At 42.2% G+C, this 18,547-nt stretch overlaps 1 protein-coding gene across 1 annotated transcript in view; it reads left to right on the forward strand.

Annotated features, from left to right (window-relative positions):
- Positions 1–18,547, forward strand: part of AAK1 (AP2 associated kinase 1) — a 70,697-nt gene that overhangs the window by 50,937 nt on the left and 1,213 nt on the right. Inside the window, 6 exon segments of the mRNA XM_009699015.1 lie at positions 688–783; positions 11,628–11,729; positions 13,499–13,600; positions 14,356–14,466; positions 17,665–17,670; positions 18,022–18,126. Coding sequence (XP_009697317.1) covers positions 688–783; positions 11,628–11,729; positions 13,499–13,600; positions 14,356–14,466; positions 17,665–17,670; positions 18,022–18,126 — 522 coding nt within the window.

Consider the following 18,547-nt stretch of genomic DNA (forward strand, 5'->3'; position numbering starts at 1 on the left):
TTCAGTGCCCTGTGAACAGTTTGTGATGCCCCATCAGCCTTTGTGGAGGGGTGTTGAGTATCAGCAGCTCTAGATTCAGTTGTAATGTACCTTCTGCAAAGCCTGAGAAGCATCTGCATGTTCTGGGCTTTCTGGACACTGTAGCATGTTCAGTTCTTTTAGTAGTTGTCTTTAAAGTGTGCCCCTTGACTCTCCCGTCCTGTGGTTTGGCATGGGAAGGTGTCTTGGAAATTCTCTGGGTGCTGGCAGTGGGCTGGGCACTTCTAGCCCTTTTGTTTTTCTTTCCTCATAGATAGGAGCCTGTCTGATGCAAGATGCTGTATCTTTTATTTCATACAAAGAGGCCCAACATGGGGGCTGGCCTGCTGTGTGGCCTTTGTGATGGCATTTCACCTTTTGTACTGCTGTAAAGTGAGATAATAGTATTTCCCTTTCCGGGAATGTTTTGAGATCTGTGGGTTAAACTGTTGGAGAGCTATGTGGTAATAGTTCTTTGGTTTCGGATTTTTTTTTTTCTTTTCACTAGTAACATAAACTTGTCCTGAGTCTGCATGTGAGTGGTGTTCTTGTCAGGCCATAGCATGGAGACTGTAATATTGAGCTGTGCCTGTGCTGAGATTTTGCTCGATGCTTTCAGCTTTTCTCTCTTCTCTGTTTCACTCTGCCTCTTCTCTTCCTGGTTACCAGCTGAAAAAACGAAAGACATTCTGAGTTTGGACACTAGCCCTCCTCTTCTGACTGTGCCTGATCCTTTCATTCCTCTCCCATTATCCGACACACCAGGTAACTGGAACTAAGTTTATGGAGGGGGGCAGGTGGTTCTTGTTTGTTTTTGTACCCTTAATGTTTCAGTTCTATTTCTAGGCACACCTGAAATCCTGGGCCTCAGTCACTGGTGCTGGGCACTGACAAGCTCTGCTGAACTCAGTGGTAGTAATGATGTGTAGCGCTTTTTGCCATTGAATATCCGTGTGGCGGTGGGAGCGGTGCTGAGCACAAGAGCCCTTAGTCTTCATGGCAGACCCTAGGTTTATCGTATTGTTTCTAATGCCAACAATGTAGGTGTCTTTAAAGGTTCGGTATTCAAAGCCAAAAATAATCACTGGGTAATTACATCTTCTGACCTAAGCCATTTTCAAATTGGTCTCCAACTTTGAAATTAGATTTTATTATTGTTACTCTTTCTTTCCCCTAACAGTCAGTGTTTCTTTGGCTTCCAAAGTCTATTGCAAATGTGTGCTTTGTGTCAAGCACAAGTTAGTATGTAACCTTTTCTGATTTGGCAAAATTTTCTAGTGCAGTTGGTAGCTATTTCCATTTACTTTGCAATACTGCTTAAGTCTTTCCTGTGTGCACATTTCTGACTGCAGCAGCCAACACTTTTTAGCACAAGATTATGTAAGTGCTTAGGAGCTTATTTGCAAATCAGTGGGATTTGGAATATGGAAATGTTTTTATCTTGGAGTTTCTCTAAGCCCTCTGTGAATGTGTGTGATAGGTCCCTTGTCAGCTAGCCCCAGAGGACAAGTGCTTGTTACAGCTCTCACCCTTGACCTTAGCTCAAGCTGTGGATCACTGGTGGTTTGACAGTAGAGGACCCAAGCTTCAAAACAAGGTGCTTATAAAGATAGTATCTCTCCATAGAAAGTTAGGCAATTGAAGGAGGGGAAGGGGGAAAAAAAATAATCTATTTTTTTCCATAACTGTGTGGAACTTCCTTCCTTCTGGTTGATGCTCAAAGAGCATGAGAAATATGTTTTGGTTCAAAAGGGGTTTTACTCATGAATGCTGCAGTTTGAGAAAAGAAGCAGAACTTACAGGCTTTCTCCCCTATGTGAGCGCTTGCCAGGAGCTGACCTGCCGATCTATAATTTGAAAAGAACCTACAGAAGGCAGATGACTACACGTTTCTCTTCTGCACTATTTAATTCTCTGCCACTGTGCTCATCGCATACAGTTGCACACCAAGACGGTTGTTTTCCTTATTGCCTATTGCATTTTGATGTAGCACAACCGTACGAAGCAGCAGTTGCAGCCTTAGCTGCGGGAGCTCTGAAATTCTTTATAGTACAGAAGCCACTGCGGAGCAATTGCCTTTCAACCCTGCCCTTGGGTGCAGATAATCAGAGCAGCAGTTGTCTGTAGCTTTTGCGGTGCCAGGTTGCTCATCCCACAAATCTGTCCTTGACCAGTTGTGTATCTTTGCAGGCAGGTGCTAAACCTTCTTTCACTAATCTCTCTGCCTGCATGTGGCTGGTCCTGTTGAGTTCAGTGGAACCCCTTCCATGGAGGCAAAGCAGGGGGCAAGGGCATGCAGGAGATCTGGCTTCCTGCAGGTTCCTGCAAAGACATGTCTGATGTTTTTTATTTTTTGTTTTCTTAACATAAAGCTTTGAGACCAGGGGGCTTGTGAGTGTTTTCAAGGACCAGAGCTACAGACTTATCCTTAGCTTTGAAACTGAGAGGGGTTGTCTGTGCTTGTAAATTCAACAGAGAAGATACAAATCCTGGATTGGGACTCAGGTTTTCAGTCTACGTGTCTATCATGCAGAACAGTCTCGTCTTTGTTCTTCTGTGTCTGTGTTACCTGTGCAGAAACCTCTTGACAGCAAGTAGAGATGTCTTGGATGAGAGGGATGTGCTGACCTGCATGTGAAAGGCATTCTTTCAGGTGTGGCTTTTGGGTCAGCAGAGCTGGGGTTGGCTTTAGTCTTTTAGTGTATCAGCATCTCCAATCTGCCTTAGTTTTATGCAGAAGCAGCTCAATTCCTCTGGATGTTTGTTAAATATTTGCTTTGTTTGGAATATTTTTATTTCTGAGAACCTTGATAGTGAATCTCATTGCTTTGAAAACACTTTATGTCTGTCTTTTTATAGACTGGGAGCACGCATGGCCCTTTCAGAAGTAAAAGCGAGAGCCTCTACCCCTTGGTTACAAGAGCAGTGTTGTTCAGAAAGGCTTTCAGTACAGGCATAAGTGAGGCTTTTATGTGGTATTTTCCCTATTTGTCATACAGAGCCAGTTTTGTCGGTTTTCTGTGCTCCAAACCTGCAACAGCTGAGGGTCTGGCAGAGAGCTCAGCTTTTTTTGCTTAAGCCACAAACTTGCTCCCTTTGCTGGCACCTGAGGGTGCAGGTGGCATCACTTGAATGTTGGCAAGAGACCTCCTTGGGCTTTCCCACCTTTCCTCTGTGAGCTCAGAAGGACAGGTGAGCCTTTCTATCACAGGTTCCTGAGAAACAAGTAAATGATGCTTAACACATGACAAATAGCCGTAGGGTGCCTCCCCATATGACATAAATATGTTCAAATGGAGGAGTGCACTGCTGTGGAGCTACAACCAGCAGATGTGGCTTGAAGTGTGACTGCTCGCTTGTAGGTTTAGCAAGATCACACTTTTGGTTCTGTGTAGTCAGTTAAATGTGTACAGTAAAGACAAACCCTGGACAGTAGGTTCTGGCAGACTATCCTGTTTGCATGGATCAGGGCGGTGGAGATGTGTAATATCCTAGTGGAGGATGTTTTTCATTTGTTGCAGGTAACAAGCTTCTCAGTAAGTGCTTCAAGAGAGGAGGTAACGTAGCACCCTATAGGAGGCAGAAATACCAGCTCTGGACAATAATCACATGGAAGGAGAATGGTTTTCAGTATATTCCTCCTTCTCCAGTGTGTAATGGCTGCAATTCTTAATGGAATTGTAACTAGTAAGAGGAGCTGGCAAGAGGGATGTAAAAATATGGCAAAACATCTGTTAAAATAGGGGAGAATGTAATATTCATGCTGAAAACATTTTTCCTTGTGCATGTGCAGGAAAGAGAGCCAAATTCTTCTTAATAAACTTATTGCAGGCTTCACTGCTGATTAATCACAATGGAGTATTTGATCAGAATGGAGTATTTGATCAGAATGGTGATTTTTCTCCGTGTGGCTACCTAATGTCTATCAGTATGAATTTAGCTTGTATGCGTAGGGGAGGCTAAATTTTGCACAAGGTATTCTGGAGACCTGAAATTAAATTGAGTTATGAAGCTTCAAGACAGACCTTTCCCTCTGTCATTGAGGCTTCACCCTGTGAACAGTCCCAAGTCTAGGGTTTTTAAACCTGCTTTGCAGAAGCATTTAATGAGAGATTTGACCCAGAGCATGTGAATACTTCTGCTTTAGGCCGTGTTCCTTATTAACTACTGGAATTGAAATGCGTAAGTGCTGTCTTGATGTAGTTACCTGCACTCTTCTGTCCTCTGTTAGTGTCAGGAAAGGTTTTAGATATATCCTCTTTAGCCTAGAAACATCTGCTCAGATAAACAAGTTTTTGAGTAAATAACAGGTGAGCCCAGTGAATTGCACTCTGAGATACTGCTTTCCAATCGTTTGAGGGTTGGTTGCTTTGAGGTGGGAGGGGGGTGTCTCCTACTTGCTCTAGTTCCAGGTAAATGTTCTTCTCCCAGATCCCCTGTGCTATCAGCAGTCCTGGCTTATCCTCTCCTCTCTGCAGAAGAAAGAGATGAGGTGGTGGGTGTGGGTCCTTGGCAGCAGAGCAAGCAAGGAGAAGCTGTTGAGCAGCAGCACTGAGGTGTGAGAGCTGAGAAAAAGAAGTTCTGCTCCTCCCTGTTGCTGGGTGGAGGACGAACTCCCCATGCTGCAGATTGCACTGCGCCGATTCATGTGTGTGCAGGGTGATGGTACTGGTGGCCTCTCCCTGTCAGTACCGAGAATAATGACATCTTTGCACAACTCGTCGATCCTTTTTACCCCTTTTCAAAATAGAATGGATCATTCTTTGTAAATTTACACGACCACTTACTCCCTACAATAATTCAGCATCTTCACTGCGGCTGAGACACAAATTGTCTTTAGTGTAGTTAACTATTTGTTTGAAGAACAGCAACACCAAGCGGCCTCTGCAACATTGTCTTACCCATAACAGAAAGATAAGATAAGAGAAATTCCATGTCTGGCACAGCTAAGTAAACATGTAGACATAGCTGGGCAAGGAAACACAGGCCAAGAAAGCACACCTGTGTCATCTGGGCACATACTGGATTCTCATTTTTGATCAAAAGGCAAACAGCGTTGCTTGTTAAAGAATCACTGTCATGTTGGAGTTCTCTGAAGCTTTTAAATAGCACTTTAAGGATGATTTTTGCCTTTTTAGTTCCTTCAAATACTAACAGAGTTGTGTGTTTTTATGGTAGCCCGAGAGGATGCTTATCAGGGCAAAGGAAGTAGATATCTTGCAGTGCAATTTCAGAACAAAATGTGTCCTCACCCTTGACCTGTTTCTAGAGCTAGCTATCAAAAATATGTGGACCTGATAACCATAAAAAAAACATAATTGGCTTCAAAAATAGGAGTTTTAAGCAAAACTGGATTTTTCTCTTGGTGTTCTCATGTGTGGCCTTCAGGAACTGGGTTTCCAAGCTTTCTCTGCAGGATACTAAGGCAGAGTTGCGAGCTTGAGGTGAGTTTCAGGCTAGCGCAACATTTGAACTGGAAATGGGAAAGAATCGTGAAGTGTTGAGGTCTGGTTGCTGAAGCTGGCAGTTTCTAGCACCCATAAACATGAGCTAGGACTCAAACCATGGGCATCCTTGTCAAAACACATGAGTTCAGCTGCTTTAAGAGGGCCACTATTACTAATGTAGGAGGGCTCTTTTTTGGGGGGGGAACAAAATACTTGATGAAAAGTTTTTAATCGGCATAACTCTCTCTACACCAGGCCCATAAATTCTGAGAAGACAGCTGTATGCCCACCTATGTCAGAGTTTTTATAACAACTGTAAAGAAAAACTATATTCCTAATGAGAAGTTACATTTGTACCAAGATGAAACATTCAGAGAAAGTCATTGCAGACATGCACAAACCACATATTGATGTGTCCTAATGATTTGAGTTTGCGTCTTGAGTTGGGACAATGCAAAAGGGGAACTACTCATGTAGTAACTTGATGAATTAATTGCTGTATTATTCACTGAGAGTCCAATATGGTGTCTTGATGATTTGGAGCAGCAGAGCCAATAGACCACTGGAATCCCAACTAAATGAGTGTAAATAGTATCTAGTATTGTTTCTGTCTGGATTTTGAGCTTGATCCAAAGGGGTATTATTTTACAAATATTTGAGATCTTGAAAGTTAAACTAAAATGCTTGATTTTGATTTCTTAAGAGGTCACTGTTAAATGTCCTCTTATTCTCTATGGTATTTACAGAGTCGTGTGTGTGTGTATTTGAAGCATGCCAGTTGGCTCTCTTTTTTTTCCTTCTCTTTCTATTTGTGCTATGTAAGAAACAATTCCATTTCACAGAAATGCCATTAGGAAAATTAAAGTCCAGTGCCTTCTCTTGATTAGTTGAAGTCCTCTGCTGAATAACGTGCAGGGCTTCCTTTAATCCTTAATACTTGATTAATCAATTGGCACAAATCTTCCTGAGTGACTAATCTATACCTACCGTGGTAATTTGCCCTCCCACTCATAGCACACTTGACTTGGCAGGATTTTTACAACCTTGTCTTTCTTTCTCAGTTGACATCCGAAGAAAAGAACTCTGCTGTGTGCTCTATTGAATTGTCTTTCTTTTTGCTATTCCTCTGCAGTACACGAGTGAGTAACATTCTTAGTGTGTGCGGTGCCTGGCTGGTGGACTTCTTTGGCTTTGAGATGTTGCATCTTGATTGTTTGGTGTGTTACCAAATTACGACAGATTTTTGCCCTCCGTTCCTTTTTTAACTTGCAAGTTTCTTAGGAATATGTATTCTTTCTAATAGCCTGCTCTAACTAAAACCCCACGTGCCTCCCTCATCTCTTGATTTATATTTTTTCATAACTCTAGTCCTTCTTAAAATGCTTTCTGCATATACTTTGTCGCTTAACAGGTATATTGCCAAGTATAAATGCAGCATGGCAACTCAGTCTTTGGCAGTGGTGGTGTTGCAGATGCAAAGTCTGTGCAAATTGACTAACTGTAAATCTCAAAAATCAGATTTGTGCATGTGTTAGAAAAGAACAAATCTGAAGAAAAAGGTCAAATTTTTCTCAATGGATTGTCCAAAGCTGTGCTTCTCAACCTACACACGGGGTTTGAACTTGCTGCCTTGTCCTGTGATGTAAATCCATAGTTAATTCTGCTCATGCTAGATGGCATTACTTCCTTATGTTAGTGCAAATCAGAGGAGAGGCTCTTGCTTTCATTCCCAGAGGAAGTGATTTGGTGTTCCAGTCCCTGAAGCTACCAACGTCTGCCCTTTGGGGGTGCCTCTGAGGGCTGTTAGCTGTAGGCTCTTGCTTTGCTTTTTCTGTAGTGTGTTTTGCTTACTCTATTATAGGAAACAATCAGTAATTTCTTCCTGTGAGAAACTGAGAACGTAGGAATAAAGCAAAACATTTGTCTATAGGCTGCAGTATGTGGCTGGACTTCAGCTCTGGAAAGGGTTGATAGGGCACTTGTTAATCCCCCCTGCATGCTTTTAAGCTTAGATACCTTCTTAAGACTTGCTAATGAATCTTGCTTACTCAACCAGCATCTCTGCTAGCTGATGCATAGCCATGGCAAACTTGCTGCCATCCTGTCTGGAAAATGGGCAAAGTAGAAAACCTGACAGAAAATGAAACACCAAAGTCAGATCAATCCTGAACCTGAATCAAGCTTACTTTCCCTGTGATCTGGAAAGCATCTGGCAGATTTTCAGTAAGCTGTCTGGGAAAGAGGATGCCTCCAAGAGGCAACCTCATGTTGGGAGCCCTTCAGGAGCTGATATAAGATACCTTTGTATTGACTTACATTTTCTGAACCTTGTTTATCCTTGGGCTTGTTCATATGTCTAGATATGAATAGTCTGGATATGTGTATTAGATTTGAGGCAGAAGGACCTCTGACACTATAAAATCCTGAATTTCACTGCATCGTGATTGATACAGGATATGTTTTGTGCTGTCACGCTCCAGTCTGAGCTCTATACATGCACAAAATCAGTTGCAATGGGCTGTGAACAGCAGCATGGAAGTTGTTTGTTTTTTTTTTTTCTTCTTCTGTTGCAATTTGCTGCATAACTGATCTTCTTTGCCATCATGACCACTTCTAAAACGCAGCTTGTGATTGTGTGCACACATGCCTGAGGAGTCACAAGAAACTGGTACTGTAGTGGCAAAACATCTCTCTTGGTTTTCCTCCAGTAGATCTTTGTGAAGGGGATGGCAGATGGGAGAGGGTGTTCTAGAGAAGTCCATACCCGAGGCCGTAACCTCCATCTATTTCTGAAAATGGTAGATGCGTGATGTATGCTATTTGCTTTATTGGTGGAGTCTGTTCTGCAATTGATGATGACTTCGTATATGTGTGACTTGGAACTGTTGTGTTTGTACAGATGACAAAAGCAAGGCTAGTTATCCCAGCTGTTCCTTTTCTTGCACTACTGTATTTCTTATTCAAATTACTTAGCATTGCTGGCTTTTCACCATATCAGCCATGGCTTCAGTTGCAGGTGAAGCAGCTTTTCTCTTGGAAATTAAAATTAAACTTCTACTGGTGCTTTCCTTTGGTAGCAGGACCCAAAATGCATTTCAGTATCATGAAAGAGCCTGTTTTTTCCTTTCGAGGTCTGCAGCTGCCTAATGTTCATGCACAGGGAAACAGTCTAGTGTGCAGAAGATACCCTCCTTGAGTTACTGCTTCGATCATTGGAGTTATGGTGAAACAGAGGCTTAAGACCTGGGTTTATTTGCCACTGCAAAGGCATGTAGTGTTCTTGGACTTGGATGTCTGATGAGGATTCAGAAAAACTTCCTCTAGCATGTGTGCGGTATTTTAGTAAGCATGTCTTGCTGAAGAGAACAAACCGAACTCTTGTAAAGTATTTGTGCTAACTAATGTAGAACCATAGGTTTCACTGGGCCTTCAGTAACTTTTCATTTGCTCCTAGTTGAGCGTGAATTTTCCACCACTTAAAGTGACTGCTATTCCTTTGCTTTATCTCTTATTCCTACAGGTTAGTACAAGATGCAACACAAAACAGAAGCCAGGGAGATGAACTGCTAGGTCTCTGATTTTTTTATTTTTGATGTGTCTGATTTTTGTTACTTTTGCTATCTCCTTTCCCATTCATCCTGACACCTTCTTGTTTTTGTGGAACTTCTCAGCCTCCCTGAGAAGGGATAAAGTTCCTTTTAGTCATGTACTCAGAGATGCAGTGGCTACCTGTAACAGCATTGGCAGATAAGCACCAACAGTGAAGAAAACAAGAAAGGAGATCTCATGAGACAAGTAGCAAAATGAGACAAAGAACCACTGACTATCTAAAGCTTTGCCTAAAACCAGTTGAGCCCAGGGAGCAGGAGGGAAAACTAACATGTAGGGAGAACACCACCATGTTTATTCTCATAATTTCTTCATGTTTAAAAAGTTTGGGTGAGTTCAATGGGCAACTTCCTAGTGCCTGACCAAAAGGCAGTTCCACTGTGTTAAATGGGAAGTCTGCAGTAATGAAATACGAGGAAACTGTTTGGAAAGGTAAGGTGGAAGGAGGGAGACTTCAGGGAGCAAGACACTTGAAAACGGGATCATAAAAGGAATGTTTACTATATATATGTGTTTGAAGATATAGGTTGATGCAAGTGGCTTGAGAAGAGCCGGGTGTTGGCAGACAGACCTTCTGTAAGAGTCTGCTTTGAAAGGAGTATCTTAGGCCTGAATCTCTAAAATGTGAATACATTCGCAATGTGCATACACGTCACTTCATAGCTTACAAACTTTGTCTCAAGGTAGGAATGAAACCCAATCTGAAACTGCCCGACTCTGAGACAATCCATAATTTCTCCCACAGTTGTGTCCTGTACCTTGCTATGTGGATTAATTGATTTAAAACGTTAAGTCAGCTGTACTCTGGGTGGATACCTGTTATCTTACCGCATCCCTCCTGGGAAAAGGAATTGAGCATGTTCTCTGTTGTCTTGTCCCCAAGTCTCTCTCCTGTGTTGTGTTCTGCTTTCCCAACACGCTATAATCAGTTCCATCCTTCTTAGCCCCCTTTTGATAGCATCAACACCTTTTTTTTTTTTTTTTTTTTTTTGCCAAACCCCTGCTCCCAGGCTCTCTGTTCATCCAAGGAAAAAGCCCCTCTTTGCGCTGCTGAGAAGCCAGGGGTGATACGTCTGCAGCTGGGGTGTGTTTTCTTTGGCAAATGCAACCTTTGAAATTGAGTATTCCTTGTAGAGGATGGAAGGTTTCAAGTATGTTCAAGGCTGCTGTTCCCATCAGGTTTTTTCTTTCTGTTGACCTTCTTCAGGCCTTCAGTGGTATAAGAGCTGCCTCTTGGGTTGCTTTTTACGTTTCCTTCCCATCCTGGTTGCTTTAGTGTGTTGGCTTGTGAAGCTTTTCATGGGCAGTAGAATTTGTCCTGCTTTGAATAAGTAGTTCCAAAGCCGCTAGGCTACTTTTTTATTTATATAGGGCAATAAAAAAGATCGATGTTATTACCATGTATGTAACAGCACAATTTAAGCATTTTCTTTGGCTTTCTCAGCATGATAGGTCCTTTATACAGCAGTATTCCAGAACCTGTGCTTTTGTGCATTTATGAGCACATTTTCTTTGGCTAATAAATAATAACACCAACCTTTGAACTCAAACATAAAAAATAGATGTAAAAATTTTGTAAAGGTATAGCTCATTCTAATGTTAGATTATAAATGCAGTAATTTCAGCAAGTTGAAATGGCCAGATTTGTCTGTGTGGAGCAAATTTTAGCAGTGCTGTTCTACTGAAGGTGATTACTTCTAGCAAATCCTGAAAATGTTCTTTATTTTCTTGTTCTGTGAAAAAAAACCTTGTGAAAGCTAATTAAGGCCATTATTGAAAACCTAGTTAGTATGATTGTGAAATCACTCATCCGCTAGATTAATAATTGAGATTAACTTTTTGCCCAGGTTATCTAAATTTCTTTGTGTGAAGTACGGGAGTTGTACCGCTGCGAATGATGTCTGATTTGAAACCTGATAGTTGAAATAATCAGTTGGTAACTCGACAGCTGTTTAACCCAAGGGCAAGTTCTGATATCTGGCATTGTAGTGTCTCAATGATTTCTCATTTTGCTTAAGTTCTTAAGGGCTGGAAGTATTCCATTCTTGAGCATATTAATAGATGTTGTATACTCAGCTCTAGCATCTTGAGCTTCTGATAATTTCTTCCGTTTCTTCTCATTATACAAAGACTAACAAAGATCTCCCCAGCGTAGGAAGGTGAGAGGGGAAAAACTTCAGGTTTTTTTGTTTGTTTTGGTTTTTTTAAAATTTGGTTTTCAGTGGGTCATGTTACACTTTTGTGCTTTGGGTAAGTGTGAAAGATTTGCCTGCCCTTTAACAGTGGCTCCTTAGGTTGAGCAGCGCAGAGTGGATGAGGATGTCCTTGGTTGTCTTATTTGACAGTGGCCAGCTGGTGAATAGCTGCCCTCTAATATCTCTAAATGATAGTGTTATTTGCACACCAAGTTGTCCAGATGCTGTTCTGAGGCTGACACGTTGGACTATGAGCCACTGAAGTGAGCACCTGATTAATGTTGTCTTTTCTTGTTTGGTTTTTTCTTTTTTCTTTTTTCTCTGTTGCCTGCCTTCCTCCTTTTCCCGCTTAACTCAGAAAAACTGATTGAGGGACTCAAATCTCCTGAGACTGCGCTTCTGCTCCCTGATATCCTGCCTCTCGCTGACCCTTTCGGTAGCACGTCAGATGCTGTGAATGGTAAACATAAACTCAGGGTGCTTCCTCCCCTCTGTCTTACATGGCATGTCTTGTCCCGCATGGTTACTCTGCGCGTTTACCCCCACTGGGCCCTCAAAACAGCTGCTGCTGTTGGTGAAGTGCAATGTGGTAGGAAGTTATGGATTATGCTGAGACAGATCTGCCTTTTCTCTATCAGACTAGCATCTGAACAGCAAAGACTTGGTATTTGCATTTTAAATCTAGGCTTACCAATTTGGCACAATAACATGGCATGGTTCTGCTTTGTGTGCTCTTCTCGTCTTGGTAGAACTTACCAATTTGGCACAATAACATGGCATAGTTGTGCTTTGTGTGCTCTTCTCGTCTTGGTAGAAGAAACTTAATTGAAGGAGATGATGAAAAAAAAAAAATCCCTCCATTTCTGCAAAAGACTTCATGTGTAACCATGGCCCAGGCACTGAGCCTGTGTGTGTCTCTGTCAATCCTCAGTAGGATGAGGACGACAGCATTGCCTTTGACCTGGGCCATATGCAGAGAATAAACGTGCTAGGCTACTGTGAGCCCAGATGCAACAGGCTCCAGGCAGTATAAAGGTTTCAGAGTGTTGCAGAATTGTGTTTTGGTCTATTTACCAAATGTACTAAAGACTAATAATTGCAGGCTACAGTTAGTTGCAATCAGCTGCTTATATGGTTTTGCGTTCCAGCCAGGGTCTCCTGCCGGCTGGTTGCAACCTTGTAGCTTTGAATAGAGAGGTAGGAAATGAGTCACCTTCATAACAAGACTTTTTCTTCCTTTTGCAATTTCTGGCAGTTGTCTGAATACTCTTAGATAATGATCCTGCAAATCATGGACATGCACACTGCTATGCAAACAAAAATATTCATTAATCTCTCTTAGGTTGACCAATTAGACCACTTCTGGTCCCAGCATTTGAGTGCATCCTTGTTCTTTAATTTAACTTCTTGGTCATTGCCTTGACGTTGGTCCTTGGGAAGAGACCCTGACGAGCATTATACCTGTCTGATATGGCTGTGACATCTCTTCCATGTGTCTCCCCCTCCCCTTTGTGGTTTCTATAAAAGCAAATCTTTCTATCCAGCCTTTGTAAACGTCTCCTTTTGTATCCACATAATAAGCATCAACAGTAGATGATACTGGGGACTGGTGTTTTCAGTAAGACGTTGCGTTCCAAAACTTTATCACCTCTCTGTGGGGTCTGCAATCTCTACTCCGCTGGGAACTTAAAATGAAAAAACAAAACCCAAAAAACCCACAAAAAACCCCCCACAAACCCAAAAACAAAAACAACCAAACAAAAACCCCCACATCTTGACTTTTTACAAGCTTAACTGGGAATATGCTAAGGGCTCCACAGTAGGTATTTTAATGATCTGTTACTTCTAAAGCAAGGGGACTCCTTAAAGGTCAGTATTTTCCTTTTGCTGGAAAAGGCTCTTGCAAAAGCTTGTAGTTATTTGCCCAGACGCAGGGCAGGGATTATTAACCTCCCATTCCACCTTCTGGATATTTCAGATTGGGCTTTCACAAATTAAAATAAACCACAGAAAAACTCAAACTCAACAAACCCTAATGCGTTACAGTCTTCCCTCATCGTTAAATTAATGTCAGTTTAACTTCAGCCCCTTGTTGCTGCCAGCATAGCTGACGTGTTACAGGATCACTAAAGGGTTCAGATGACTGCCACCTTAGTTCCTACTTACGCTGTGTCTTGCAAGCTAACCTCTGGCTTCTTCTCTGCTCTGGTATTTTGCACATTTGGAAAGGAAAACCTGATGTAGCTGTTGAGAGTCTCATACCGGGCCTCGAGGCTCCGTTGCCCCAACGCCTTGTGTCACAGACCGAGTCGGTTGCCTCCAACAGAACAGGTTGGTGAGGCGGGAGGGTGTTTGGGGGGACAGGGATACAACATACTGATGTGGGCTGTGTAAATCAGAAAACACTGTCAGCTTAAACATAAGTGTCTCTTCTCTCACTGCTTTTCCCACCAGTGTAAATTGGGCTTGCTTGTGTGTCTTGTAAGGGAATGCTGCGTGGTTCCTTGAAGGTCGATGTTACTTGTGAAGAATGGTGCGGTATTCCTTCAGCCTGCCGTTACAGATCTGTGGGTGCCAGAGCATTGCTCTGATGAAGTGCTTCTGAAATCTGGAGCACTGAGCTTTCTCTCTGCCATTGGGGCATTGTAGTAAGCGATTCATGTCCCTTTCTTACTGAGAAGGCCTTGATCTGGCCACAGTGGATGGACTTGACCTCTTTTCAGAGGTCTCTCATGAAATAGGCAGTGCAGTTAGTTTTGCCAGAGAGTCCCTGCGACTCTGTTCCCTACTCATGCTCCCCTTCACTGCCCCCACTTTAACCTGTCACTTGTGTGGGATTTTGTTGTATGCTCAGCATTAGAGGGCAGGTAGCCCCAGAGAATGTGTTATGTGTTGCTAAAGGTGTTGGGAATCCCTCTGCCCTCACTGCAGAGCAGTAAGGAATGTTTGCTTTTTTGGTGGTTTTGCAACAAAGCTCTGTTTGTACGCTATGCGGACGGGAACAGGAATGTGAGAATATGAGCTTAACAGTGTTTGTGTCCTGTTTAATGCTACCTTGCAACCTTTGGATGCTAACCTGGATCCAGACTCTCTCACTGGGGAAGACTCTCTGCTTGACTGTTCTCTGCTTTCTAACCCTGCTGCTGACCTCTTGGATGAGTTTGCTCCTGTAGCTTTCGCAGCTCAACCTCACAAAGGTAAACTGTCCCTTTGTCTCTAACAACTAATCAGTCCTGGGACGCGGTCTTTAGCTATTGTCAAGTGAAGCTGATACTGGTTTACAGGAGCAGATGCTGTGTTCTGGTGGTGGTGTGGGGTTTTTTTGTGTGTGTTGTTTTTTTTTTTACCCCAAGCCATTGTTTTGTTTTCTTCCCAAGCTGGTGAAACTTGGAATGCATATTGAAGCACTAAGGGAAAAATATGGATAAAAGTATTTGGCTTGACTGTAAAGACAAGGTTTGTCAAAACAGGTGACATCTTCCATGAAACAAGGATAGAGCAGAAGGGGTACAGTAGGCTTAAAGGGAAGGCTTTTGTATGCACCGCTTCTTCAGGTTTGTACGTGAAAGTACTCTGGTTTTGCTTTTTGCACATGGGATTTGAGACCTGGTTTTGTGCTGCATTATTAATTCTGGAAGGGAGCCTGAAAATCATTTATACTTATGTCACAGGTTTTTGAAATTAAAGGAATTGTTTTGTGGTTTGTTAGTTAGCATCCGAGGCATGTGAGTGAGCGCTCTCAGATCTACAGAATGTTCTCCTTTTCAGACGTTATCAGGAGAAGGTTCTTGAGGCAACTGCAGCATCACAGCAAATATGAATGAAAGTCTAAGTGCAATATCCAACTGAAAAATGGAACAGTTTCATAGTAACACAAAAAAGCAGCGTTGAAGAAGAGAAGCAGACCGTGTGTAGTAATTCCTAAAAGCTGCAGATCAGCCTTCGCAGTACATCAATATTTGAGCTTGAGTAGAATTGTGGAAATACTGTGCAGTGATCTGAGTTCTGTTCTCTTTCTGCTAACAAGCAAGAGTAGAGGACCCTGGGAAGCTGGGTCCTAACTCGGATGACCTTTTTTTTTTTTCCAAACTGCAGAGCATCCAGCTGAAACCTGGGCCCTCTCCATGCAGTGTGGCTGGAGCAGTGGCACTGGAATAGTTTGAAGAGCTATCAGCTGGAGCGTGACTTGCACAGTGAACTTCTCTGTTCTGGCACATCCCTATTATGGGCTAAAGCAGTTGTGAGCAGTGCACGTGTGCCTTTGGGACAATGCCAGATGTTAGCGGATGACTCTCATGTAAGCCAAGCTTGTAGTGAGCATTGGGTAGTACACATCCACCCGGGTGGGAGGGAAGACCAGGACTTCTGTGCTATTTATTGCCTTGAAAGGAGGGACCCAGAGCACAAATGCTAGCTACTGGTGCCTCTTGACGATCGGTTTTGCTTAACTCATTTGGTAAGTATCCCTATAGCAACAGAAAATGATCTGTCCTCGGAGGAATTGCTGTAAAAAGAGTCTGTAATCAATTTTTACACTTGATGGCACTTCAAAATGAGTTTGTGTTTTTCATAGAGCTTTTGGGTTTAAACAAGCAGTTGTTCTAATTGCTCATTGCTATAATACACTTCCATGCCGCTTTATTTTGAGTAAATGGCTTGAAAAATATGTTGAGCAGTTATTACTTCGTGTCTGGAACATAGCAAAACCAGAACATTGTCGATGTGACTTAATGAGCAAATGAACTAATGGACTCCTGCATGACTTCTCCTGGGCTGTCCTGCTGTTCCCTCTGGGATGAGAAGGGCTCATATTTGATGAGGAAAGTGACACTTCTGTTAGAAGGAGTGGCGGGGGGGGGGTGTGTGTGTGTGTGTGAAATAGTAAAATCTTCCAAAATTCATTTATGGCTTGTTTTCAAACCCTGCTTTTATAGCTCTAGGCATGGTCATTAACTGTACATTTGTCTTTTTTTTTTTTTGTCTGTTTGCTTTGTTTACCCAATCCTGGCTCTGGTGAGGTAAAGCACCAATAAAGCACCTATGGGACAGACGCTGCTCTCCATGGTGTAACCAACCTATGGACCTGCTGGTGATAACATTGCAAGTTATCAGTGGGACTAGAAGACTTGAAAAAGCAGCCATGGTCCGGGCATGGACTGATGCTCCAACCATGCCATAGCATCTTTTCCATTGTCCTTTCCTAGGCTGTTTTCTGGCCTCTGAATTTTTGCTCAGCCTTCAGTATTCCTTAATTTGCATTTGCTGAATACAGCACCAAGCTGCATATATATGAGAGGGGAGAATTTTTCTACTTATGGTGATATCTAGTCACTGAGGTGAGCTCAAACACTTTTGAAGGAGTTTTGCCCGAATAGAGACCCTCAGCAGCCTTTCTCTCTCTTGAGGAAAGGTAGTCTGTAATTGGACACTGCTCCTTCAGCAGCTTCTTGTACAGCAAACTGCAGAGCTATGAGCAATTGTATGTATAAATGAAGTGAGATGGAAATGGGATGCTTGCAGAGGCTCCCAGGGAGGTTGAGAAGAGCCACAAATAAATAACTCCAGAGACAGAATGATGAGAAGATGAGACTTTCCGTTAAGGTGAAATGTCTTTGTTTTTGACACTTTACAGGCTAGTATATATAAAATAAAAAGTATGTAAGGCTAGTATATATAAAATATGACTTGTATATATAAAATAAAAAATACATAAAAAGTATAAAACTCCTATAAAATTTGTGGGGATTTTTCCTGGGTCTGATCTTCCCGAAGACGGTGTATTTCCACAAGTGGTTGCTTGCATCATCTTACCCAAAACCTGTTAGCATATTTGTCAGCTTTAGATAGGAGTCAAACAGGAATGTTCCTGTTCCTCAGAAACCATTGACTTGTACGTGTCCTTGCTAGGCTTCCAGAAGTATTTCATGTAGTAATTGAGGACCAGATTTTGGGAAGGTATTTTAGGTGTCTAAAGTAATAAGTAGTGATGCATAGCAAGAGTGTGAAAGTCCCTAAAGGTATGTAATTGCCTGATAAGGCAGATAAATTTCTCATCTACTGTGGAGACTGTTGAAAGTGCCTCCCACCAAGTGTCTAACTGCAGTTGACGTGGTTTGAAATCAATGAAATTATGTGCCAGAACTGCTCTACAGGCCTTTAAAAAAAAAAATATCTCTCGTTATCTAGTTACAGCTTCAGGCATGTAAAGTGCTTGGAAATCTGACTTCATACTGCACTTCTTGTTTTATCGCTGTAGGTGAAAGCTCAGGGGTTTTGTCTCGTGTAGATGACTGGAATTTCTTCTGTATTTTTTTTTCTCAGCCCTTTCCTTCTTCCCGTGCATGAGAAGTAACCAGAGTGCCAGGTTGCGCTCAAACTGTACTAATACCTGACAGCCAGTGGTTGATGACAAAGAATACCTTCAGTCCTTGGGAGCTTAAGCCCCAGGCTTTTACACAGCTTTGAACTATGCCAATTGTTAAGCCTTCAGATTGGCCAGATTTTATTTTGGTTCTCATGAGTTGGCTTGCATTTTGTTTTGTTTTCCCCATCCACTTTTGTATTTAATTGGTTCTCTTACTTCTTACCTTCTTTACCAAAGACTTACCAACTTTATTTCACCTTTTAAATGAAATTCCTGCTTCTAAACCCTGTCTCGGAAACATAAAGGTGTTCTAACACTTTTTAGCAATTCTAACCAGCCTTCTCTGCTATCTTTGCTTCTTTACCTCTGTTTCTCCTTTATGCTGCAGAAGATACTAACCTGATATCAGGCTTTGATGTTCCTGAGGGCTCTGAAAAAGTGACAGAAGATGAGTTTGACCCAATTCCAGTGTTGATATCCAAAAATTCACAAGGTAAGCCAGGATTTGGGGGTGAAAGAGGGAAGGAAAAAAAGAAAAGTTCTGGGGCAGTAGTGCTACAGCACATGTGAAATAATTCAAATCGTAAACTGTAAGATAGTGTCATTGTAGTATTTAGTGAGCTTAGTCTTTCTCTGATTTACATTGACCTTGAAATTTCTCTAGATGCTCTGTTTGTGAGAAGATTGCATGTCCAAGAAGATAATAGGTGTGCAAGCATCTTTTGGTCCCATGAAGTAATGTCTGCTAGGCAGGGCACACAAATACCTCTGTGGCTGAAGTGCGATGGAGAACTGCGTTCTCCGATGTTCTTATTTACTGTTCAAGCCAACGGGAGGAGGTCCATTGACACTTAAGTTAACTTGGCATGAGGCGCAAGAAAGGGAGATGACGGTAATCCTTTGTAACTCAAACT

The sequence above is a fragment of the Cariama cristata genome, unplaced genomic scaffold (assembly GCF_000690535.1).
Source record: "Cariama cristata isolate BGI_N322 unplaced genomic scaffold, ASM69053v1 scaffold7354, whole genome shotgun sequence".
NCBI classification, from domain to species: domain Eukaryota; kingdom Metazoa; phylum Chordata; class Aves; order Cariamiformes; family Cariamidae; genus Cariama; species Cariama cristata.